Source organism: Eretmochelys imbricata, chromosome 27 (genome assembly GCF_965152235.1).
Source record: "Eretmochelys imbricata isolate rEreImb1 chromosome 27, rEreImb1.hap1, whole genome shotgun sequence".
NCBI classification, from domain to species: Eukaryota; Metazoa; Chordata; order Testudines; family Cheloniidae; genus Eretmochelys; species Eretmochelys imbricata.
Genome location: NC_135598.1, coordinates 2,961,393 through 2,987,951, shown reverse-complemented (window position 1 = coordinate 2,987,951; position 26,559 = coordinate 2,961,393). Strand labels below are relative to the sequence as shown.

The 26,559-nt window shown below is 45.8% G+C and overlaps 1 protein-coding gene across 4 annotated transcripts in view; it reads right to left on the bottom strand.

Moving 5' to 3' along the window:
- The window catches only part of NSF (N-ethylmaleimide sensitive factor, vesicle fusing ATPase), a 184,657-nt gene that overhangs the window by 84,762 nt on the left and 73,336 nt on the right, over positions 1-26,559 (bottom strand). For all 4 annotated transcript variants that reach the window (XM_077806325.1, XM_077806326.1, XM_077806327.1 and 1 more), the window contains one exon: positions 4,712-4,911. In XM_077806325.1, the coding sequence (XP_077662451.1) occupies positions 4,712-4,911 (200 nt within the window). The remainder of the gene's footprint in view (positions 1-4,711; positions 4,912-26,559) is intronic.

Genomic DNA, 26,559 nt, shown 5'->3' with positions numbered 1-26,559 from the left:
GTGGACACCAGAACTGGACACACAATTCCAGCGGCGAACACAAGCGCCAAATACAGAGGAAATAGCACCTCCCTATTCATACTCAGTATTCCCATTTATGCATCCCAGGATCGCATTCACCTTTTGGGACACAGCGTCACACTGGAAGCTCATGTTCAGCTGGTTATTTGGGGAAGTTCAATGGCCTGTGCTATCCAGGAGGCCAGTCTAGATAATCACAATGGTCCCTTCTGGCCGTGGAATCTATGCGTTATCCACCAGGACCCTGCAAGACTTTTTCAGAATCACCGATTCCCAGGACAGTTGCTCCCATTCTGTAAGTAGGGTCTGTATTCTGAGTTCCTAGATGTATTTGACTTTTACATTTGGGGAGTAGTGATAAGAGAGAGTAATGTGGGGTGGGGAGGGGGAGAATGGGAGGAGGCCCATGTATGCGGCAGAGGGGGAAATGTGGGACACACAGCCTTGTGGGGGGCGGGAATTGGGAACACAGAGCCCCAGTGTGGGGTTGGGTGGAGTTAGAGAGGGTGGCACACAGGGAACTCATGGGGCAACAGAAGGATGAAAGGAACCCCTGGAGCGTGCAATGAGCTCGGCCTACAGAAGCTAGGATGTGTGCAACACCCTACGGTCGATGAGGCCTATAAACTGATTGTTTAACATAACACTGCACCCAATTACCTCTTCCTAAGCCCATTTTTAAAGGAGAATATTAATTCAAACCAACTTGGCCAAACTCTAAATACACAATAAATACCTCAATCTAAGCCTCAATCACTCATTTCTAGCCATTTAAATATCCACCAGATGCCACTGGGACAGAGAATAAGGCAGGGTCTTTTTTCTGCCCATATTTACACTGTCAAGCCATTTTCTCCCCTCCAAAATCCTGCTTCAAAAGACAATCTTTTGTGGCTAGCAAGGAGCTGGAGACAATGTGAACAGTATGCGAGAATATGCTGTCGCGCTGGCAATCTGCCACCAGCACAAGTCATTACAATTGTGACCTTTCCGAGACTTTCCTAATCTCCTAACTTGTCATCAGGACCACCCCCTCCAGCCAGCATAAGGTCTATTTTAACAGGTGTGTACCTCAAAAGAGAAAGAGCTCACAGATACAGTTTTATAGCAATAAACTGGAGAGGAAGGGACTTGCAGGGGCTCAAATTAACACTCTCCTGATAGCCCTACAGCTGTAACTGATCAGTACATTTTTTAGAGGAAAGAACAAATCCTTATAAACTTCAAATTCTGCCTCTCCTTCAGCAAAGGATCTTGTCAAAAGCACAGAGATGACCCTTTTCCTGTAGCAGGCACAAACTACCAAAGGTCGCCTCTAACAGTCTATTTCTGCTCCACTGCACATAAACAGTATTTAGACTTTTAAGCTATGGCTGACTATTAAAATCTGCCTTTAGCGCTGACTGTACAGAAAACTTAAAAGAGGTACAGAAAAGTTAACTCATCCCCTTGTCCCCTGTATCCACGCCCCATCCTAATGGGGCAATTCAATTTACCAAAAGTAGTTTTGCATTATTGTCCTGCTTGCTAGCCAGGTTTTTTGGTGGGGAAAAATTAGTGACAGAAGAAGGTATCATACAATCTTGGACAAAGGATAGGAGAGCCCAAACTTCGATGGTGCAGCATACTGAAGGAAAATGTGAATTTGAGGCATTTATGCTTACTGGGTGTTTATGTCTTTATCCTGTGACTGCTGAAGTCAGTGGCAAAGCTCCCACCAACTTCAAAGGGTCTGAGAGCAAAATTTGGGACCCATTTCCTTGCTCTTGATGCTGTGTGAAGCAGATACCAGACTACATGATACAAAACAGTCATGAAAAATATGATGCAAAACCAGTATAAAAAAACCCACAAGAATACTTCCAAATGCTCCCACATTTACCAGGAGGCTGCCAATAACATCCTAACTGAGCATGACCACAAAACCTGGGACAGAGAAGGTTCCTTTATTTGTCCAAGATGGCTACCACTACTCCAGTTGGAGTTCTAATATTGGAGGAGGGCTATCTAACCCAACCTACACTAGCATCTCCTCTTACCATAGGATCTAAGTGTTGTCAGCAGTTAACAGATTGGGCGACCGCAACACCTGGTTGAAAAGGGATCCTGGCAGCTCTGGTTAGCACCACTGACCGTGCCATTGACTGTCCGATTGGCAGCACCGTGCAGCAGGGCTAAGGCAGGCTCCCTGCTAGCCTCCACACCGTGTGGCTCCCGGGAAGCAGCCGGCACGTCCCCCCCTCCGGCTCCTAAGCGTAGGGGCAGCCAGGGGTCTCCACATGCTGCCGCTGCCCCAAGCACTGCCCCTGCTCCTCCCATGGGCCGGGAACCAATGAACCAGAGCCATAGGAGCCAGAAGGGGAACATGCCACTGCTTCCAGGAGCTGCTTCAGATAAGCGCCACCTGAAGCCTGCACCCCTGCCCCATCCCTGATCCCCTTCCCGCCCTCCGAACCCCTCAGTGCCAGCCCAGAGCACCCTCCTGTACCCCAACCCGCTCATCCCCAGTCCCACCCCAGAGCCCGCACACCTAGCCAGAGCCCTCACCTCCCTTGCACCCCAATTTCCTGCCCCAGCCCCCTCCCACACACTGAACCCCTCATTTCTGGCCCGACCCCAGAACTTGCACCCCCAGCCCATAGCCCACACCACCTCCCACACCCCAACCCTCTGCCTCAGCCCGGAGCCCCCTCCCATACTCCAAACCCCTCGGCTCCACTCCCCAAGCCTGGTGCCCCCTCCTGCACACCACAGCCCTCATCCCTGGCACCAGCCCAGAGCCCACACCCCCAGCCAGAGCCCTCACCTCAGCCAGCCTGGTGAAAATGAGCCAGTGAGTGAGGGTGGGGAGAGCGAGCGACAGAGGGAGGGGGGATGGAGTGAACGGGAGGCAGGGCCTCGGAAGAGGGGCGGGGCAAGGGTGTTCGGTTTTGTGCGAATAGAAAGTTGGCAACCCTACTTACAGCTCAAATCATGACTCAGTACATAAGTGAAACTGCAGTACTTTTAGGGTACACATGTAGCCTGGAAGGGACAGAATGGGGATAGTTTTATTGTTAATAGGGGAAACTATTGGCGTTCAGATTCACAAAGTGATTCCCGGGAGTAATAACACCAAATGCTGATCAGTGAGTCACTCTCTCAATGCACGGGGCAATAATCTTCCAATTAGTCCTAGATTCCAAGGCCAGAAGGGACCATTATGGTTATCCAGTCTGACCTGCACAGCACACACTATAGAAAGTCCAAAAAATAATTCCTAAAACAGATCTTTTAGACAAACATCCAATCTTGATTTCAAAACAATCAGTGATGGAAAATCCATCATGACCCTTGGTAAGTTGTTCCGTTGATTAATTACACTCACTTCAAAAAATTATGCCTTATTTCCACTCTGAATTTGTCTAGCTTTCCAGCCATTAGATCATGTTATATCTTTCTCTGATAGACCGAAGAGTCCATTGCCATATATTTGTTCCCCATGTAGATACTTACAGACTGTAATCAAATCATCCCTTAACCTTCTCTTTGTTAAACAGGTTGAGCTCCTTGAGTCTATCACTGTAAGGCAGGTTTTCTAATCCTTTAATCGTTTTCATGACTCTTCTCTGACTGTATCTCCAATTTATCAACATCCTTCTTGAATCATGGACACTGGAACTGGACACAGGATTCCAGCAGTGGTCACATCAGTGCCACATACAGAGGTAAAAAGAAAAGGAGTACTTGTGGCACCTTAGAGACTAACCAATTTATTTGAGTATAAGCTTTCGTGAGCTACAGCTCACTTCATCGGATGCAAGATAAAATAACCTCTCTGCTCCTCCCTGAGATTTGGCTTCACACTGGGAGCTCATGTTCAACTGAATGTCTCCCATGACCCCCAAATCTTTTTCAGAATCATTGTTTCCCAGGACAGAGTCTCCCATCCTGTAAGTAAAGCCTACATTCTTTGTTCCAATTGCAGAAATTTACATTTCTATTAAAACACGTTGTGAGCTTCCACAAGCTAACCAAGCAACCCAGATTGCTCTGTATCAGTGACCTGCCCCTTAATTATACATCACTCCCTCAATTTGTGTCACCTGCAAACTTTATCTGTGATGATTTTATGTTTTCTTCCATGTTATTAATAAAAATGATAAATAGCCAAGAACCAATCCGTGGGAGAGGGGGGAAAGAAGGGGCACTAGAAACACTCCCGTTCGATGATCATTCTGTGTTTGCAACAACATTTTGAGACCTATCAGTTAGCCAACTTTTAATCCATTTCATGTGTGCCGTGTTAATTTTATATCTTTGTAGTATGTTAATCAAAATGTCATGCAGTACCAAGTCAAATGCCTTACAAAAGTTCAAGTATATTACGTTAACACTATTAACTTTATCAACCAAACTTGTTATCTCATCAGAAAAAGAAATCAAGTTAGTTTAAAAGGATTTATTTTTCATAAATCCATGTTGATTGGCATTAATTATATTACCCTCCTTTAGTTCTCTATTAATCAAGCCCCTTATCAACTGCTCCATTATCTTAGCTGTTTATCCTTTTTAAATATTGGCACAACATTAGCTTTCCTCCAGTCTTCTGGAACTTCCCTGGTGTTCCAAGACTTATTGAAAAGTAAACCTTCCGTCATTCTTCATACCTAGGCATATTGACCTTGCTACTTATTTATTATTGCATTACCCTCCTTTGCTCCTCTTCTGCATCAGCAAAGAGCTTGCGGATGTTGGCCTCAGACTCTCCTACATATTTGTTGAGGATTTCTGGACCATTGACCACCTTTGGCTCTCTGGCATTCAGCATCTTGCCAATCTGTCTAGCCATCAGTGTTTTACCACAGCCTGGCGGTCCATATAACAGGATGCCTTTCACGTGCTTGCAGCCTAGAAAAAAAGGAAACATAAGAAGCAAAGTAACTGAAAGATATGAAAAAGTACCTGTTAATGGGAAACAGAAGGTTTTGTGTGAGCCTGTGCAGGTTAAATAGGAGCAGGGAGAAGAGAAAACGTGCTGCTAAAATGGCTCCTGTACCTGAAACACTGGGCCTTTCCTTGTTCTCATTCTGGAAACTCTTTTAATAGATTAATATATTTTTAAGGTTGGTAGAGACCATTAAATCATCTAGCCTGACTTCCTGCATAATGCAGGCCAGAGAATTTCACACAGTGATGTGAACTTTTGGTTGAGTTAGAGCTTATTTTTTCCCCGTGATTTAAAGACTTCAGGTGATGGAGAATCCAACACGTTCCAGGAGAACTTGTTCTAGTGGTTATTCTCTTAATTTTTAGTTTGAATTTGTCCACCTTTAGATTTCAGCCTTTGTGTGCTAGATTTAATCTTCTTTTTGATGAATTGGTGAGCTTCTTAAAATTTCTCTAACTGTAAGGCATGTTACTCAAATGAGTTCAGTTTACCATGTGATCCTGATTGCTCGTACAACTGACTTATTTACCAGTCGACCAGTTCATGTCATCTGTAAACTTTACTAGCAATGATTTGATATTTTCACACTATGCATAATTAGACTGTGGAACACATTGCCACAAGATATCACTCAGGCCAAGAATTTGGTAAGATTCAAAAGAGGGGTTGGCCATTTCTATGGATACCAACACTATCCAGTGTTATAGTTAATATAGTAATTTCTGGAAGGAATATAAAACTTATGCTTCAGAGCTCAAGCCCTCTTTTAGCTGTTAGGTTTAGGCAGATTATCCTACATCTACATACCCCAGGGTTTCTTGCACCTTCCTCTGAAGCATCTGGTGCAGGCGACATTCTGAGTCAAGGCACTAGACTAGATGGTCCACGGGTCTGATCCAGTCTGACTATCCCTATGTTCTTTCACTTCATTGATAAAGATATTTAACAGCATTGGGTCAAGAGTACATCCATCCAGGACCCCAGTAGAAACAGCACTGGATCCCCATCTAGTATGACTGCCTACATAGCACAGGCCAGAGAATTTCACACAGTGACACCTACATCAAGCCCAGAACTTATGGGGGACCTAGAATAGAGTTTAGAAAGCCATCCAGTCCTGATTCTAAGTTTTTAAGTGATGGCAAATCTATCACTCTGTGCTACGCATCTGAAGGTAGTAGGTTCTAACTACCTAATGACCCATATGAGAGAAAAATATGTATGCAATAAAATACAGTGATGATCGGTGGCAGTATAAATCCTAAGACAGGTAAATAAAACTAGGCATCTGGTTAAAATGAAACTATACATTTATATATACAAATATGGAAAGCTTAAAAGTAAAAATAGATGAACTAGAGTGCCTTGCAATGGAAGACCATATCATATCTCTTATGGAAAGATGGCAGAATTTAAAAAAAAAGTCTGTTGGACACTGTAATCCCTGGCTATAGACTAGGCTGAAGAAGTGGGGGAGTAATGGTGGGTTGAAAAAGATTCTACAGAACAGTGAGATAAACATTCTGAGTGGTGAGACCCACCCAACTAAACCAGGACAAATACAAACACCAAGTTGCAAAAATATTCATCAGGCTATACATACCACCTCAAAACAAAGAAAAGGAAATTGACTGCAAAATGTCAAGAGAGATCAAATAGGCAGCACAGTCTAAGAAAATGATGATAATGGAGTTTAACTACCCCCAGATAAACTGGTCAACTGGCACAATGGAACAAAGCTGAAAGAAGCAACAGTGTGAAACTTTAAAAGCTTGCTTAGAACAGCTAGCTCTAGAGCACACAAGGGAAGAGGCTTAAACAACACACACAAGTTAATACAAGTACTAACTGTAGCTGAGCCACTAAGTAATAGCAACCACAACAGAATCAGGTTCAGCATATGCAAGGATGTCTTAAGCCAGGGGCAAACTGGCCATGTGTCCAGGGTCCCCTGCAGAAAGAGGACCACAGCAGTGATGTGGGAAAAAATATTTTATGCAGGCTCTGATGAATACTGAGTCCGAAGCGCTTCAGGAAATTGAATTTGCAGATGTGATTTGTGACTTTGCTGCTTGCAAATCTAGAAAGTGATGCTTTTAAACCAGCAAAATATATATACATTCTTTTCTGTTACAACTATGTTGTGTTTTGGTTCACAATAAAATTTTAAAGACAATAATTACTGTTTATTTCCTACTGTAATATAATAGGGGCACCAAATTTACACTGCATCCAGGGGCCTGCAAAGTTATTAAGATGGCCCTGCCTAGGGAGATGCGATATACCATAAACTGATTGACCCTGAACATTAAAAAGGAAGATTTCATTACATTAGGCGGCTTCTCAAAAAGGCCCTAAAGGAAGAAGTAAAATCCTTAGATGTAGCATGGCTGCAACTTATGAAAACACGAACAATCTTAGCAGCACAGATATAGCTGAATAAAATTGGTACCAGACAGGCAAGATATAAACCAAAGTAGCTTATCCAGCAAGAGATCTTTCAAAGTGAGCAATTTTAACCTAGCAACACAACTGAGTGTCTTTTTGTCAGCCAAGAAAACTGAACTACTACAGGATCAATAGGAAAAATTAACCAAACCCCACTATGAACACAACACAGGACTATTTATTGAATACATACAAATGCATTTAATGCAACATTTATGGATGAGATTTTACATCACGAGCAAGTTCCAAGACTTTCCACAGTAATCCTAAACCAGGACTCCAACAAAGATGCAGGATTTTAGGGGCTCAGATGACATGGTGATGCATTCAGTGTCAAACACAAAAATCTTAGCCCTGGTCTATACTACGAGTTTAGGTCGATTTTAGCAGCATTAGATCGATTTAACCCTGCACCCGTCCACATGACGAAGCCATTTTTGTCGACTTAAAGAGCTCTTAAAATTGATTTCTGTACTCCTCCCCAACAAGGGGATTAGCGATGAAATCAACATCGCCAGGTCAAATTTGGGGTAGTGTGGACGCAATTAGACGGTATTGGCCTCCGGGAGCTATCCCAGAGTGCTCCATTGTGTCTGCTCTGGACAGTACTTTCAACTCAGATGCGCTAGCCAGGTACACAGGAAAAGCACCAGGAACTTCTGAATTTCATTTCCTGTTTGGCCAGCGTGGTGAGGACATCAGCAGAGGTGACTATCCAGAGCTCATCAGCACAGGTGACCATGCAGTCCCAGAATTGCAAAAGAGCTCCAGCATGGACCGAATGGGAGGTACTGGATCTGATAGCTGTGTGGGGAGACGAATACGTGCTATCAGAACTCCGTGCTAAAAGACGAAATGCCAAAATATTTGAAAAAATCTCCAAGGGCATGAAGGACAGAGGCTATAACAGGGACCTGCAGCAGTGCCATGTGAAACTTAAGGACCTCAGGCAAGCCTACCAAAAATCCGAAGAGGCAAACGGCCGCTCCGGGTCAGACCCCCTGACATGCTGCTTCTATGATGAGCTGCATGCAATTCTAGGGGGTGCCCCTACCACTATCTCACCCCTGTTTCTGGGGAGGGCAGCCTTATTCCCTCCTCCATGGTAGGACACTTAACGACGCCAGGCCAGTAGCACGTAGTCTGGAATCACTGCATAAGAAAGCATGGCAGTGTATGTCCCAGTGCTTGCTGGCATTCAAGCAACATCTGTTCTTTATCTCTCTGTGTTATCCTCAGGAGAGTGATATCATTCATGGTCACCTGGTTGAAATAGGGGAATTTTATGAAGGGGACATTCAGAGGTGGCCGTTCCTGCTGGGCTGTTTGCCTGTCGCTGAAAACAAATCATCACCGCTATTAGCCACGCGATGGGGGGAGGGGTGAAGCGATTATCCCAGAGAATTGGGCGGGGGGGGGGGCACGACCTTGTACCAACAGCACATGTGCTATGTAATGTTAACAGCTTGGTTCACTGTGAAAGAGTCTACCCATTGTTCTCTAAAACGTGTCTTTTTAAATACTACTCTCCCTTTTTTTCCACCTGCAGCTGCAAATGTTTCAACGCTCCCCCTATCATCCTGAACAAAACCACACTTGCAATGAAATGTTCTCTGAGCTCATGCAGTCCTCCTGCACTGAAAGAGCTCAGCAGAATGAGTGGAGGCAAGCAATGTCAGAGTCCAGGAAAGCACAAAATGAACGCGAGGACAGGAGGGGGAGCAAGAGGAGCGGTGGCGGGATCAAGATGAAAGGTGGTGGCAGCGTGATGAGAGGAGGCAGGATGCAATGCTGAGGCTACTGGAGGATCAACTGATATGCTCCAGCGTATGGTTGAGCTGCAGAAAGGCAGCAGGAGCGCAGACCGCTGCTGCAGCCCCTGTGTAACTGTCCGCCCTCCTCCCCAAGTTCCATAGCCTCCTCACCCAGATGCCCAAGAATGTGGTGGGGGGTGGGGGGGAGAAGAGAGCCTGCAGGCACCCAACCACTCCACCTCAGAGGACTGCCCAAGCAACAGAAGGCTGGAATTCAATAAGTTTTGAAGTGCAGTGTGGCCTTGTCCTTCCCTCCTCCCCTCATCCACCACCCCACCCGGTGCTTCCCTCCTCCCCCACCCCTCTCGGGCTACCTTGGCAGTTTTCCCTCTATTTGTGTGACGAATGAATAAAGAATGCATGAATTTGAAACAACAATGATTTTATTGCCTCTGCAAGCGGTGATCGCAGGGGGGAGGGCGGTTGGCTTACAGGGAAGTAGAGAGAACCAAGGGGGCAGGTTTTCATCAAGGAGAAACAAACAGAACTGTCACACAGTACCCTCGCCAGTCATGAAACTGGTTTTCAAAGCTTCTCTGATGCGCAGCACTTCCTGCTGGGCTCTTCTAACCACCCTGGTGTCTGGCTGCACGAAATCAGCGGTCAGGCGATTTGCCTCAACCTCCCACCCCGCCATAAACGTCTCCCCCTTACTCTCACAGAGACTGTGGAGCGCACAGCGAGCAGCAATAACAGTGGGAATTCTGGTTGCGCTGAGGTCTAACCAAGTCAGTAAACTGTGCCAGCGCGCTTTTAAAAGTCCAAAGGCACGTTCTAACACCATTCTGCACTTCCTCAGCCTAGAGTTGAACAGCTCCTGACTCCTGTCCAGGCTGCCTGTGTATGGCTTCATGAGCCAGGGCATTAAGGGGTAGGCTGGGTCCCCAGGGATAACTATAGGCATTTCAACATTCCCAATGGTTATTTTCTGGTCTGGAAAGTAAGCCCCTTCCTGCAGCTGCTCAAACAGACCAGAGTCCCTGAAGATGCGAGTGTCATGTACCTTTCCCGGCCATCCCACGTTGATGCTGGTGAAACTTCCCTTGTGATCCACCAGTGCTTGCAGCACCATTGAAAAGTACCCATTGTGGTTCATGTAATGGCTGCCCTGCTGGTCTGGTCCCAAGATAGGGATATGCATTCCGTCTACAGCCCCACCACAGTTAGGGAATCCCATTGCAGCAAAGCCATCCACAATGACCTGCACGGTTCCCAGAGTCACTATCCTTGATAGCAACAGCTCAGTGATTGCGTTGGCTACTTGGATCACAGCAGCCCACACAGTAGATTTGCCTACTCCAAATTGATTCCCAACTGACAGGTAGCTGTCTGGCGTTGCAAGCTTCCAGAGGGCTATCACCACTCGCTTGTGAACTGTAGGGGCTGCTCTCATTTTGGTATTCCTGCACTTCAGGGCACGGGAAAGCAAGTCACAAAGTTCCATGAAAGTGCCCCTACACATGCGAAAGTTTCGCAGCCACTGGGAATCATCCCAGACTTACAACACTATGCGGTCCCACCAGTCTGTGCTTGTTTCCCGGGCCCAGAATCGGCATTCCACAGCATGAGCCTGCCCCTTGCCACCAGGATGTCCAAACTGCCGGGGCCCATACTTTGAGAGAAGTCTGTGTCCATGTCCTCATCACTCTCATCACCACGCTGCCGCCGCCTCCTCGCCTGCTTCTGCAGGTTTTGGTTCTGCACCTACTGCAGGATAATGCGCAAGATGTTTACAATGCTCATAACTCCCGCGGTGATCTGAGCGGGCTCCATGCTTGCTGTGGTACGGCGTCTGCAGGAGAGCAGAGTTGCAGCGGAATCAGCGGCTGACAATGGATGCCACAAGAATAGATATTTATTGAGAATGATGAGAGGACCCGCGAGGTGGATTCATGAGAGCAGGAGAGCAGAGTGGCAGCAGAAGTGGGAGCCCATGACAGCCAACATGGAGAAATTCGCTATCGAGACACGAGCAGGAGAGCAGAGTGACAGCGGAAGCGGTGGTTCGATGATGACGGTGAGCAGTCCTACTGCACCGTCTGCTGAAAGCAATATGGTGTCCATACGGAAAAAAGGAGCGAAACGATTGTCTGCCGTTGCTTTCACGGAGGGAGGGGCGTCTGATGACATGTACCCAAAACCACCCGTGACAATGTTTTTGCCCCATCAGGTATTGGGAGCTTAACCCAGAATTCCAATGGGCAGCGGAGACTGAAGGAACTGTGGGATAGCTACCCACAGTGCAACACTCCAAAAGTCGATGCTAGCCACGGTACTGTGAACGCACTCCACCGACGTAATGGTCTTAGTGAGGACACACAATCAACTGTATAAAATCGCTTCCTAAAAAATCGACTTCTATAAATTCGACCTAATTTCGTAGTGTAGACATACCCTGAGCTAGCTATTCCACTGTAATTGAAAATTAAGCCTACAGCAGCTCCATCATACACAGCCCTGTGAAAAATACACATGTTCTAGTGTTTGCTGCAAGAGCCCTAATTTTCAACTGATGATGACAAACAGGGGAGCAAACAAAGACACACAAATGGATTTAAAACAGCAGAATGCAACTTTATTAACTGTAATATTAAAGACAGGGACTGACACGCTCCAAACGACCTAACATTCAGTAGCTCCAGCAAAGGGTTAAATGTCAAGGTTCCTTCCCCACTCTGAACCCTAGAATACAGATGTGGGGACCCGCATGAAAGACCCCCTAAGCTTATTCTTACCAGCTTAGGTTAAAAACTTCCCCAAGGTATGAACTTTGCCTTATCCTTGAACCCTCTGCTGCCACCACCAAGCATGTTAAAGAACAAAGGAAGAGCTCACTGGGAGACGCCTTCCTTGGCTAAACCCCTGCCATGCAATTTGTGATTTAGTCCACTACTGAATTTCACCACCCTCCCCATGTGAGGGAGGATGAGGCTCAAACAATCGGGCGCTCAGGATGTGCAGACTTAAAACTGCCTCTCACCTCACAGGCTAACAGAATCCCTTACAGTCCCTCACCCACACTTGGACACCAGCTGCATTTGACATGTATTGCTCCCCACACCTTCCCTACCCTTCTCTGTCCTGAAAACAGTACTCCTGTCTCATCCTTATTATCCCCATCCACCAGGTCTCCAGGACCCTCGGGATATGTCGACACAGCAACGAGACTCCCACGGCTGGCCCAGGTCAGCCGACTGAGGCTCAAGCTGCAGGGCTGTTTCATTGCTGTGTCAACTTTCGGGCTTGGGCGGAAGCCTGATCTCTGGGAGCCTCTCATGTCTCAGGGTCCTAGAGCCTGGAAGTCGACACAGCAACGAAACAGCCCCAGAAGCCTGACTCAGCTGCCAAGGGCCAGCGACGGGTGTCTAGTTGCTGTGTAGACAGACACTCAGAGGAAAGAGGAAAAAAACCACCGGACACCTTGCCAATCTTGCCTTGCAGAAGAAAGTTCTTTCTGGACCCCATAAGACAATTGGGTTAGACTGACAGCAAGCATGGAATCCCAGCTATGACATCCCCACCACCTATAGGCAGGGAAGCTTTCAGCAGCGAGAATGGCTGCTGTGAGCTTGGGAATGCTTGAACACATGGATTCACTGGAGACAGCTCCACTCCATGAGCCACATCCCCCACTCACTCATGATCCCACACATACATTCTGGGCCAGGAGAGAGTAAATGGGGCGGGGGGGGAGGATCGACTGATGCTGGAAATCTAACCTTGATGAATGAACTAAGTTAATTTGCTTTGTATGCCCAGTGGAAAATTGGGAGACCAAAACTACTTCGGAAAATTGGTACTGATATATTTGAACACATTTCAGAACTATGTTTGATTCACAGTAGATTAGATCAGTCTAAAAACATATTTAGAAACCTTTGAGTGTTTAATTGTTCTATGGAGAAAAAGCCATTAGTCATTGGAACCAGTTCGGTGCCAGATATAGCTAACTACATAGATCATGTTTATTTTCAGAGATTAGTTTCCTTTTATCCATGTTGACTTTCTGCTTTACTATTAGATTATTTTTTCCTAGTGTAAACCCCATATTAAAACTCTTGCAGCATTTAATATACTGGTTAATAGAGAAGTAAGGTGGTCATCTTTTTAAGGTGCCAAACTGGCACACACAGGATCTGAGTTCAATTTCTAGTGCTGCCACAAACTGAGCAATCTTGGGCAAATTATGTTAATTTCAATTTGAATAAATGAGCATAGCAAGGCATTGTCATTGATCTGTGTTAGTTTGTTTCCCCACTGTGTTTTTCTTGCTGCTGTCTTATGTTTTCATGTTGTGCCTCTATAACACATTCAGTGAATAAAAAATTCTGCAGCTTCAAAAGAGAAGAATACCAAAACGAAGAGTATCCAGCCCTCTCAAGCAACCTCAGAAAACTACAGTTCAATTTGTTACGCATTGCAACAAAACAAAATTTCTGGGCTGAGAACAATGAAACTGTTTTGCCACAACAAAGATGTTATCAAGGAAGCTGGGTTCACAAAAATTTGTTACTCAACTTTCAGATATTCAGAAGTCAAAAACAAAACAAAATACTGGTTAGCAAAGACCATTTTACACAGGAACTAGCAAGGCAATGATAAATTAGAAGTGATTCCTGTCCAATTAGTGCCAGAAGAGGAACTGTTAATACATTTGTGGGAGAATATGATCTCCTGTGTAGCCAAGAAGTGTGGGGCAGGATTTGTATGATGAATGATGCTTCGAAAGAGAATCCCAAGCACACTTAGATGGCTCCACTGTGCTCAGAGTTGACGAAGGCAAACAAAAGGCTACTGGCAAGTCAGGGCACATGTTCACAAACAGATTTGAGAGTTTCTTCCAACAGCTGTATTGAACGCAATGTAGCACACCTGCAAAAAGGGGCAGGATGAGAGGAGACAAGCTTCTCGGACTGGCCAAGTTCCTTCTCTTCGGACCAATTCAGTTTCTGTAAGGTTGTCATTTGACGTGCTTTTTGTAGAGCTTTTAGGGACATCTGGAGTTTTGAGCTCAGTCCCAATTATCATCATCATACTTGCTACAAACCTGTCACATGCTTTTAGATAAGGGTTGATGATTTCTCTTCTGCAGCTATAAGGAAGGGAAACCTCTTGTTCCCCATGAAATGTACACATAAGGGCTCATTTCACCTCACCCTTTGTGACAGGGATAATGGCACGGGGGATCGGGGGGAGGAAAGATACACCAAAAAGGAATTTTACTTGCCTGTAGCTGGAGTTCTGAGAAAATACTGCAAAGGCTATTCTCTATGGAAAACCAAGAGCCAAAACCTACCCAGAGACTCCAACAGGTTTGTAGGAGAGTTAGTTTGGGGTGGCAGGATATCCTTTAATCAGAGAGCTGCTCAGCAAGGGGTGTCATGTTGAAGTATTTTCCCCCCCTTTCTAAGCAACCACAGACAGTTCACTTTTCATAAGACTCATCTGACATTGGTTAAATCAGGAAAATAAGATCAGAGCTCCTGAGCAGCCACTTGGCAGCATTAGTTTAGTCATGTGGGATTTATAGGCATGTCTCCCATGTAAAGGGCCAACAGCACAGAGAGCAGTTCAGAGGGAAAAGGTGAAGTCTCTAGGCACAGGGATGGCCCATGGGATGTTATTTATATTTTCGTGGCATCTAGGTACTCCAGTCAAGGACCAGGGTCCCTTTATGCTAGGCTCTGTTCAAACACACACACCAAAAAGACAGTCCCTGCCCCAAAGAGCTGAAAATCTAAGTATACAACAAGAGATAACAGATAGATATGGACAGACTGGGGAGCACAAGGAAACAATAAGACAATGCTGGTCAGCATGATAGGCCATGGTCTCAGCACACCAGCTGCCTAGCTACTGTCAAGCTTCACATCACGGACCATGGCCACTCACCACTACTGCAGAGTGGAAGTCTTTAAGGAGGTGACAGGTTCCAATACACAATACTCCACCTCGAGACAACTAGAAAGCTATCCATTGAGCATTATGAGCACAGGACCAGGAAGTACTTAGTCCCGCCTTGAGTGAGGGGACTGAACTAGATGACCTCTCAAGGTCCCTTCCAGTTCTATGATTCTAAGCGTTGGAGTCCCAGCTCCAACACTAACTCCTTCTGTGGCCTTGGCAAGTCACTTCACATTTCTGCCTCTGCTTTCGCCATCTGACAATTGAGGACATTACTATTCATCTGCACTTCACAGGGATGTTTGTGTTGCTGAATTGCACTGTGAGAGTGCTAAATTATCTCCCTATTAAGTGAGAACATTTCTTCTGGAAGCCAAAGCAATGAATTCCTTTCAAACAGAAATCCTACACGCTGTTACAATCAGAAGATTTTCTTGCACAACTAGAGCTACACCTAGCCAAAATTTAAAAACATTTAAAACAAACAGGCCCTGGTTAAAATAGACAGGTGATGACAGACTACAAATGTTATGTCTTAAATCACAACTCAGTTCCACAACAAAGCAGGAGTTTTGATTAAGTTTTATCTCCATTTTGCAATTTATCCAGATCAGACCAGTGTGGCTAAATGTCAAGCAGATCTTATAAACTCAATTTATTCTCTGACCAAGCATTTCTAACTGGTTAGGCTTAGCATCAGGACTACCGCTAAATGTAAGGTCATTAATGTCATGGATACTGGATTATCATGCTATGCCATGGGGAACGGCAAAGCAGGAGGGGAAAAATAGGAAACTACACAGATAATGAAGTTGGGGGAAACTGATGACGAAGATCCAAAAAGACAATGGCAGAGCCACCACTGTAATGGCACTGTGATAGAAATCATAAATGGAGACTCGAGCCAGAATGACATTTAGCCAAAATGAGACTAAGTTTAATAACATGTATTTCTCTCTCTTAATAATAAAATTGCCTTAGCGGGTCAGGGGCCTTCCTACCTAGTGGCGTAATTCCTCCCTGAATTAAAATCAAAGAATTCTGGTATGAGGTTACCACTCAGGTGCACCAATGTGAAATGGACATCTGCACACAATGTACCGGTCTTGTGTACAGTGGGGGAAAGATGATATATATATATTAATCTTCAAGCAGGTTAGTGTATGATTAGGGTTCCAAGACTTTACCTGCCAGACAGAAAAGATTTTCCATTAACACACAGAAATGTCCCCCTCCTCTCCCACGTAAGCCTTCCATTATTCCTGCCTAGATCCACTGCCTCCAGTTGACCGCTATGTAATATTTAAGTGCTACTGACATGAAGTTAAACTGAAGGGATTTGCTCCTGTTTCTTCCTCAGAAAGTAGGCGCATGCATGGGTCTAGATCTTAAGCAGCCAGCAGAGGTTTTAATTTAAATGGACCCTGCAGAACGGACTGTTTGACAAAACAAATCACATATTTCTCCAAACAGTTCTTATTAGGCCTTTGTTAATTTTCTCCCTCCCTTCCCCATTATCCACTACATGGGGATGATTTTTTTTTAAATGCATGTATATTCCGTACAGAAGGCACTAACTAGATTTATGGCAATGACAGAACATTTATCAGTTTTCTTCTGATGGAATGTGATAAAACTGAAAATAAATCAGCCCCAAGTATGAGCTCCCAAAACACACACAGTGCCTTTGGCTACACGATCAAAACACATCACCCCAAATGGGACTGTGATAGCAAATGAAACAGCCTAATTTCAGGCTTTTAACAATCATTGCATCATCAAGAGATAGAGACTGCCCTCATCTTTTAACAGTTTAATAATAAAAATGCAGCCAGATAGCTAAATTAAGATTAAAATAATATCACTGGATGGCTTCCAGATCACTGGGTCTTACATTTATCTGTACAGTTCATACCTCACCTGGATGTTAACACCATGGCCTGCCCCAGCAATTTTCTGCAGTCTTTAGAATGAAGCTAGGTGCTTATTTAGTCTAAACCGCAGTGTCTATAAATAGGATGCACACTTTTTAAAAGATGAACACAAATGTATTACAAAACAAATACTGATATCAAGGAGCCACCAGGTGCTCAGGACATCATCGACGTAACAGGGCCACTGGCTGGCCACACAAATCAGCCAAGTGTCCCTTTGGGGGAAAAGGAACAGTCCTTCAATCATTACAGCTTCTGACAGCACAAGAACCCTCCTCAGTTCAAAAAAAGTGGGTATATGCTCCTTTTCCCCCACCTAACGGGGGCTGAAGTCAGGAGTCGCCCCCTAAAGGACACTAAAGAGCAGTTCCTCTTCTCTTCTCAGAAGTCCTTCTCTCCCCTCTCTTCTGGAAGCCTTTATTTCCTTTTACAGCTTTCCCCACTTAAGAAGCAAAGCTGTCTGTTCCACTCCCAGCATCTTAGCAAGGAATTGCTCTCAGCTCTTCCGTCCAGATCTGATAGTGCAGACAACTTCAGCGCTACCTTCCTCTCTTCTACCTAGTGAAGTGGTTTAGCCCTTTCTTAGCTCACCCAGGGATGTGGCACACGCATCTAACAACACAGGACTTCTACTGAGGTGATCATATCATCAGCTTAGCTTTGCTTTGGTTAATGTTTACCTCCCAAGTAAATAAATCTTGGCTGTCACTTTAATACATGTTTTAAGGCCGTCTAAGAAAGAGATGACTGAGGATTACAGAGGATAAGTTACTTACCACGGTCTCATGAAATCCGAAATCTACAGCTAAGTGCAAGACCAAGTAACTTGCAATCCAGCCAGAAGAATGTTTACGTAAATTTTTTTAAGTTTTTTGGTGTAAGAAACATGTCTTATCTATGCTCCATAAAACGTAAAGCAAATTTACAGCAATATGTTTGTTAATATTAAAGCTAGTAACAGAGCTAGAACAGAGCCATGGATTCCTGACTTCCAATTCACTGCTCTAACCACTAGCCACATTACCTTCAGAAAAGGAAGGTCTCAATCTCTCACAATGCTGCTCTGGTGCCACCTAAAATGGAGCTGTAGACAAGACTGATTCAGTATCGATGATTACAGGTTTCAGAGGGGTAGCCGTGTTAGTCTGTATCAGCAAAAACAACGAGGAGTACTTGTGGCACGCACCTTAGAGACTAACAAATTTATTTGGGCATAAACTTTTGTGGGCTAAAACCCACTTCATCAGATGCATGGAGTGGAAAATACAGTAGGAAGATATAACTCCCATCTTTTCATGTACTGTTTGTGGCAAATTGCCGGTACGATTATGATGGGTCCCACGCTTCCTCTTCTTGAGGGGAGGGGGGATTCAGGGCGTAGTTTTCTACCCCTGAACTAGGGTATCTACTGTCCCACTAGCAACCCAGAGAAGGGTAGTGGAGAGGGAGGGACCCAGGCCCGCCTTCTACTCCAGGTCCCAGCCCAGGGGCCCTAGGGATAGTGGTAAACCACTTGAACTACTGCTTCCTTCCCCTGGGCTACTTACCTCTCCTGCTCTTCAGCTTGTGGGGCTTCCTGCCCTCTCTCTCTGCACAAGCCGGGTGTCTCTTTACCTAGGGTCTTTGTCTTCTAGCCCCTTCTAGCCCCACTCCTTCAAACTGCTCTCTGCTCCAACTCCTTCCCCTGGCTGATGGAAGCAGGGGTTTTTTATCAGGTGGCTAGCTTCAGGTGCTCTAATTGGCTTCAGGTGCTTTTAATTAATCTATTAAAACCTTTCTTCCCTCTACAGGGAATAAGGCTTCTCCTCATCCTGGGACTTACATATCTCTCCTATATCACTCTCCTGATGCCTTCTGGCCATGCTGTATCACATATCTTGCCCCCCTGCTCAACACCATGGGGTTGGGTTACTTGGGACAAGAGGCAATGCTTTCATGACAAGCCATCTGCGTTGCTGTCTTGGCTTCTGGCCCTATGCTTTACTCGGAAATGAAAGGGTTGCAGAGATAGGAACCATCTAGTCACTCTTGCATTCTTCTTCTTGTTTCTGTGCATCCACTGGAGCGGGACATGGTCTGTCACCAGGTTAAATCGCCGCCCCAGTAGGTAAGTAGCGGAGAGTTTCCATGGTCCATTTTATTGTCTGACATTCCTTTTCAACAATGGCGTACTTTTGTTCCCTGGGGAGGAGCTTCTGGCTGAGATACAGGATCGGGTGTTCCTCCTCCCCTACCATTTGCGAAAGGACGGCTCCTAGCCCTACTTCTGAGACATCTGTTTGTAGGACAAGTTCTTTCTTGAAGTCTGGGGCTATGAGTACTGGATGGCAGCAAAGGGCTGTCCTTAAATCTGCGAATGCTCCTTCTGCTGCATCAGATCATTTTACTATCTCGGGGCCCCAAGCCTTTATCAGGTCTGTCAATGGCCCTGCTCTTGTGGCAAAATGAGGGATGAATCTCCAATAGTACCCTACTCACCCGAGAAATGCTCTGACCTGCTTTTTATGGACTGGCCAAGGCCAATCTTGCATTGCCTCCACTTTGTTCCATTGGGGTTTTACCAAGCCTCTCCCTACTACATACCCGAGGTATCTGGTCTCAGCTAGTCCTATCATGCACTTGAGAAGGTTGGCAGCGAGGCCAGCCTTCCGCAGGGCGTCTAGTACCGCTTCTACTTTCCCTAGGTGTGTGTTTCCCAGTCAGGGCTATGGATGACTATATCGTCTAAATAGGCGGGGGCATACTTGGCATGGGGTTGCAGCAATTTATCCATAAGTCGTGGGAATGTTGCAGGGGCCCCATGGAATCCGAAAGGGAGGACAGTGTATTGGAACAGGCCATCAGGTGTAGAGAAAGCAGTCTTCTCCTTGGCGTTCTTGGCCAGGGGAATTTGCCAATATCTTTTGGTCAGGTCCAGAGTGGTAGGTATCGGGCCTTGCCTAACTGATCAACTAGCTTGTCGACACGTGGTATCGGATAGGCATCGAATTGGGATACTTCATTCAACTTCTGGAATTAGTTGCAAAACCTCAGAGTGCCGTCAGGCTTGGGTACTAGGATGATAGGGCTGGACCACTGGGTTGTGGGATTCTTCAATAACCCCAAGGTCCAACATCTTCTTCATCTCCTCTCTTTTAGCTTCCAGTATCCGGTACGGTCTTATCGTCACCCTTATTCCGGGCCTGGTGACGATATGATGTTGGACCAGTGCCGTATGGCCCGGCTTTGTACAGAACACATCTTGGTTCCGTTGGATCATATCAATGACCTCTATTTGTTGTTCTGGGGCTAACTCGGGGGATATCCTCACCTGCTCCTGTGGGTCGTCCGTCTGAGGTTGAGCTCTCTGAATGACCAGGCACATCTCTCAGTCACGCCAGAGCTTCAGTAAGTTTACTTGGTAGATCTGCTCTGGTCTTCGGCGGTCTGGTTGTCTGACCTTATAGTCCACTTCCCCAATGGCTTCCACTATCTCATATGGCCCATGCCAGCTGGCCAGGAGTTTGCTTTCTGCTGTCGGCACTAGCACCATCACCCGTTCTCCCGGCTGAAACTTCCATACTTTCGCCTGGAGGTTATAATATGTCCGCTGGGTCTCCTGTGCTTTTTCCAAATGTTCTCATACTACAGGGGTTACTCGAGCTATTCGCTCTCTCATCTGTGTCATGTGCTCAATGACATTCTTTCCTGGGTTGGGCTGTTCTTCCCAGTCCCCGTTGGTGATATCTAATATTCCGCATGGGTGACATCCATATAGTAGCTCAAAAGGGAGAGAAACCGGTGGATGCCTGGGGGACTTCTTGTATTGCAAACATTAGGTATGGTAGAAGGGTATCCCAGTCTTTTCCGTCCTGTGCTACCACCTTCCGGATCATACCTTTAAGGGTGTGGTTAAACCACTCGACCAGTCCATCTGTTTGTGGATGGTAGACTGAGGTTCGTATGGCATGGATGCGGAGCAGGGTACATAAGTCCTTCATTAATTTCAAAATGAAAGGGGTTCCTTGGTCAGTCAGGATCTCCTTAGGGATGCCCACTCTGGCAAAAACTGAAGTAGTTCTTTTGCTATCGCCTTGGATGTGGGGTTTCTTAAAGGAATGGCTTCTGGATACCATGTGGCGTAGTCAAGGATGACTAGTCTCTAAGGTGCCACTAGTACTCCTTTTCTTTTTGCTAATACGTTTCGGTGGCCCCGTGCTGATCTTTCCAGCGGGCCCACTAGGTCCATGGCTATTCTTTTGAAAGGCACTTCAATAATAGGCAAAGGTACTAATTGGGCCCGCAAGTGAGGTCAGGGGCTATGCAACTGGCATTCCAGGCAGGAGGTACAATAGCGTTGGACCTTCGCGCATATTCCTGGCCAATAAAATCTTCTTAGGACTCTATCAAGTGTCTTGTCTACTCCTAGATGTCCCACAAATAAATGACTATGAGCTAACTAGTACTGCCCTTGTGTGTTTCCGTGGGACTAAGAGCTGCTCTACTTCTTCCCCTCGAATTTGCACTATTCGGTACAACAGATCACGTTTGATCACATAATACGGCGTTGGGCCTTTGGTCTTTCCTTCCACGGGTACACCATTTACTTTCACTACCTCCTCCCTCACATTCACATATACCGGGTCATTGGCTTGGTCCTGCCCGAAATTCTCACATGCGGTACTACTTGACCTAACCCAATGGGACCTATTTTTTCTCCGCCCCTTGGGTTGCCCCTACTTGGGCTAGGAACCGCCTCTGAGTCCTCACAGGCCTGAATTATCTCCTGGCCTCCTGAACAGGTTCGCTTACCAACAAGGGAGGCTTGCTGGTTCTGTGCTAGAATCCTGGTCCCTAGCCTTTTATCTGCCCTCTTTTCCCGCCTAGACTTTCGGGGTTTCCCGGGGGATGAAAATAGCTCTGGGGCAAATTCAGCAAAAATTGGAGTGAGGCTATCTGTAGGTGCCTCTCTCTCAGCCCGGGGGTTGCTACCCTGGCTCTACTGGGGGGAGTAAGTTCACAAACCCGGGGAAGTCCCTACCAATTAAGACAGGGTAGGGGAGCCTAGGAACCACTCAGTTACCCTGGTTTCAGAGTAACAGCCGTGTTAGTCTGTATTCGCAAAAAGAAAAGGAGTACTTGTGGCACCTTAGAGACTAACCAATTTATTTGAGCATGAGCTTTCATGAGCTACAGCTGTAGCTCACGAAAGCTCATGCTCAAATAAATTGGTTAGTCTCTAAGGTGCCACAAGTACTCCTTTTCTTTTTTCAGTTACCCTGGTAGTGTTTCCCTGGATCTCAATCCATACTGGGATTGTAGGGTAGAAATTTATGGTGCCATGAAAGCACGTTACCTCCGTGGTTTTGGCCCAGGTTAGTTGGTCTTGCCCCACCAACTTCCCCAAGACCAGTGTGACAGCACTCCTGGAATCTACTAATGCTTTAGTCACAATACCATTTATCTTTACTGACCTTGTATACCCCTGTGAGGTCATTGCGACCCCTACCAGGCCGATTAGGCCACATTGTTCCCCAGGATCCCTCAGATTGCACTGCACAGGCTCTTCCCTGTTGGGGCACTGGGCTGCTATATGCCCCAATTCCCCACACTCGTAACACCAACCCCTTATCCTGGTTGCCGCCCTCTGCCTGGGGCTATTTGGTTGGCCCCCCCCCGCCCTCTCTTCCCAATCCCCCAGGTCCCTTCTTGGCCTGGGGCCATTCCTCAGTGTCTTTCCTCCCAGTTATGGTTCTTCTGTAGTTCTCGACAATCCGGGGCCTTGGGTTTGAGGCGGTCTTCTTGGTTTGCTGTGTCTCACTCCCTGGGGTCTGGAACAGTTCACTGGCTGCCAGCTGTCTTTGCACAAGGGAGACCAACTCATCGTAGGTAGAGGGGTCATTCTGGCCAACCCAAGCCCGAAGGCCTGGTGGTAGCCCCCTCATATACCGGTTCAGTACCAGGAGCTCCATCATTTTTTCAGAGCTGAAGGCCTCAGGGGGCAGCCATTTCCGGGTCAGGTAGATCAGGTTAAACAGTTGTGATCGGGGTGTCTTGTCCTCTGTATACTGCCATTCATGAAACCTCTGGGCTCTCAACGCCGTGGTTACTTCGGATCTGGCCAGGATCTCTGCCTTCAGCTGGGGGTAATCCTCCGCAGTCTCTGCAGCCATATCCTAAACGACCTTCTGGGCCTCTCCACACAGGAACGGGGCAAGGATACCAGACCACTGATCTCGGGGCCAGGCCTCCCGCAGGGCTGTTATCTCAAATGCCTCTACATCATCCTCCCGTGTCATTTTCTGTAGGCAGTGGCTGGCCCGTATAGTCCGGGTTCCGTCACAATTGTGGTTCCGCTCCATAAGGGCCTTCATCTGGTTTGCCAGCTCTTGTAGCAGCGCTCAGTCCTCAGCAGCCTGATTCATCAACAGTTGATTAGTCTCCTGCTGCACCCGAGTCGCTTCCTGTTGGGCAGCTGCTTGGATTCGGGTAGCTTCCTGCTGGGCCGCAGTGGCTTGTATTAGAGCCTTGACCACATCGTCCATCTTGGGGACAGGATGGTTTTGGTTAATCATGGTTTAAGTCCTCAGCGCAGAGATCCCACTGCTCACACCACGTGTTGCAAATTGCCGGTACGATTATCATGGGTTCCGCGCTTCCTCTTCTTGGGGGGGGTTCAGGGCGCAGTTTCCTACCCCTGAACTAGGATATCTACTGTCCCACTAGTAACCCAGAGAAGGGTAGTGGAGAGGGCGGGACCCGGGCCCGCCCTCTACTCCAGTTCCCAGCCCAGGAGTCCTAGGGATAGTGGTAAACCACTTGAACTAGTGCTTCCTTCCTCTGGGCTACTTACCTCTCCTGCTCTTCAGCTTGTGGGGCTTCCTGCCCTCTCTCTCTGCACAAGCCGGGTGTCTCTTTACCTAGGGTCTTGGTCTTTTAGCCAGCCACGGCACTTCTCCAAACTCTCCTCTACCTCAACTCCTTCAAACTGCTCCAACTCCTTCCCCTAGCTAATTGAAGCAGGGGGTTTTTAATCAGGTGACTCGCTTCAGGTGCTCTAATTGGCTTCAGGTGCTTTTAATTAATCTATAGAAACCTTTCTTCCCTCTAGAGGGAATAAGGCTTCTCCTCATCCTGGGACTTACACATCTCTCATATACCACTCTCCTGATGCCTTCTGGCCCTGCTGTATCACATGTTATATATATCTTCCTACTGTATTTTCCACCCCATGCATCTGATGAAGTGGGTTTTAGTCCACGAAAGCTTATGCCCAAAATGTTTATAGGAAAGCTCTACTCTCAAAGATCATGGGAAAGCCATCAGATTGCTGAATGGAGGCTCACAACTAAAAGATGAATAAAATAACACGTTACAATATGAGAAGTTGCATCAGTCATTTACATAACCATTAATGCTTCTGAACTATTTACCAATGATACACACAAAAGACTAAGTCATCTTTACTGCTACGTGACCCTAGTTATCAGTGAAGGTTATGAGGTAGTTTCAGGTCTTCAATCTCACTACAGAAGATACTAAGTGATCCCCTGCACACAGACATACACAGGGAGTGTTAGGTATCCAGTGTGTGCAAAGTCTATCATGATTGCTCCAGACAGCTTAGATTTAAAAGTCAACCTTTCAAATCAATCCAGGCTATCTTCAAAACCAACTTCCCACAGCACTTCATATCAATAGGACAGCATTTTATTGGCGAGTGGGGCAGGAAATGGAGAAGAGGAGACCAAAGTCACACTTCTATCTATCCAATTGTGCACATTCTACGGTTTTTCACTCTAATTTCATTTTCAGCATCCCCTTCTAGAGCCGATATAAAGGACCAAGCACTTGTTTCTCAGTTTGTTTTCCTCCTAGTGTTCTTCTGTGATCTCATTATCAGCTTTGCTGTTGTCAAAGTTTGTATCTAAGCTACTGTTGAAGGTCCTTCGTCTCTGGCCACTACTTTGATTGAACTAGAATGTTTAAGTTTTTGCCACAAACTCTAATGATTCCAGAGAGTTCCCTGATAACCCTATGGATTCTCTTCCTCCTTCCAGTGTTTCCATTCTTCTTAAGATGGCCGTGAGTCCTTTCAGTAACTATGGTCTTGGTTTCACAAACACGGGCTTAAACTGCACTCAGAAAGCTCACGGTGTCTTCAATGGAAACTACTTGTGCACATACACAAACATAGTTTTGCCCACTGATTATTTTAATTAAAAATAAGATGTGAATATGCGCAGATGGTGCAGGAAAGGAGAACCACGAAGGGCAGTAAATAAGATAGGAGTTTGGACACAGAGTGCCTTTCTCAAAATCCATATCATACTGTGGCAGAGTAACCACACACAAGCCATCGGAACAAAGAGCAATCAGGTCCAGGTCTTAAGGACTCTTGTTGGGCTTTTGTTTACCTGTAGGCTGTTTGGGCTCTGCTTGCAGCAATGAAAGGCTCCCTGGAGAAGCTCAGAAAACCAGCAGGAGGCTGAACTAGACAAGCATTTCTTTGTCGGGCTCTTGCCTGGAGATTCATTCACAGATTCCAAGGCCAGAAGGAACCATTACAATCATCTAACTCCTGCATAACACAGGATGTAGAACTGTCCTGAAATAATTCCTGTTTGAATTACAGCATTTTTAGAGGCATTCTTCTTTTTTCCTAGCATAGCGACTTATTTATGGTAGAATAATTTTAAACAGTTTTACAGGCATTCTGTTTCTGGATCATTTGTAAATTGCAGGAAATAAACACTTCAGCACAGAATTGTTGTAGCCTTTGGATGGTTGATTTACCCTGCTCTACACTCTCTGCAAATATAATGAATGTTATATAAAAATCTAATATGAACACATAGCATTTCGCACAATGGTGTCCTGGTTCATGACTGAGGCTCCCAGGCGGTACCACAATACAAATAATGAAGCTACAGGCTAATGTAGAACTTTACCTATCTGAAATTGTCCTACCGCCCAATATATTCTGAATTAGATTACTTCCTCCACTGTGCATTTGCACTGAAAAGTTCCCCATTTACCCCAATAAATTCCATATCCCTTGGTCTATCCAGATACGTATTGCATTTTGTTTTGGGAAGTGATCATGTGTGCTTGTTTAACTCAGACTGTCAGGTAGTAACCAAAGAACTATTTCAGCACTGGTGTTCTTAATTCCAATCAATCTATGGCAAATGTTTGTCTGTTAAGATTTCATATCACATTCACCAGGCAGTTCTGAAGTCAGTGCAGTGCTTGTGTGCTCTGCAGATTTAACTAACTAATATTGACTTATATGCTTCACTTCCAGAACATTCTTTGATTGTTATGGGAATCTCACACAGTTACAAGGAATTTATATTTTATTTTATGCTGCAAAGGGTCTAGATAGCATCTATATAGTTACAGGGCTGCAAATGGCATATTTATTGCATTTTGCATATAAGGCATAATCTGTGAGTACTTTGCAGAAAACAGGAAAGGGTAAGTTTTGCAGCTCCAGACAGTGAGCAATTGTTTTCTTTTCTTTCCT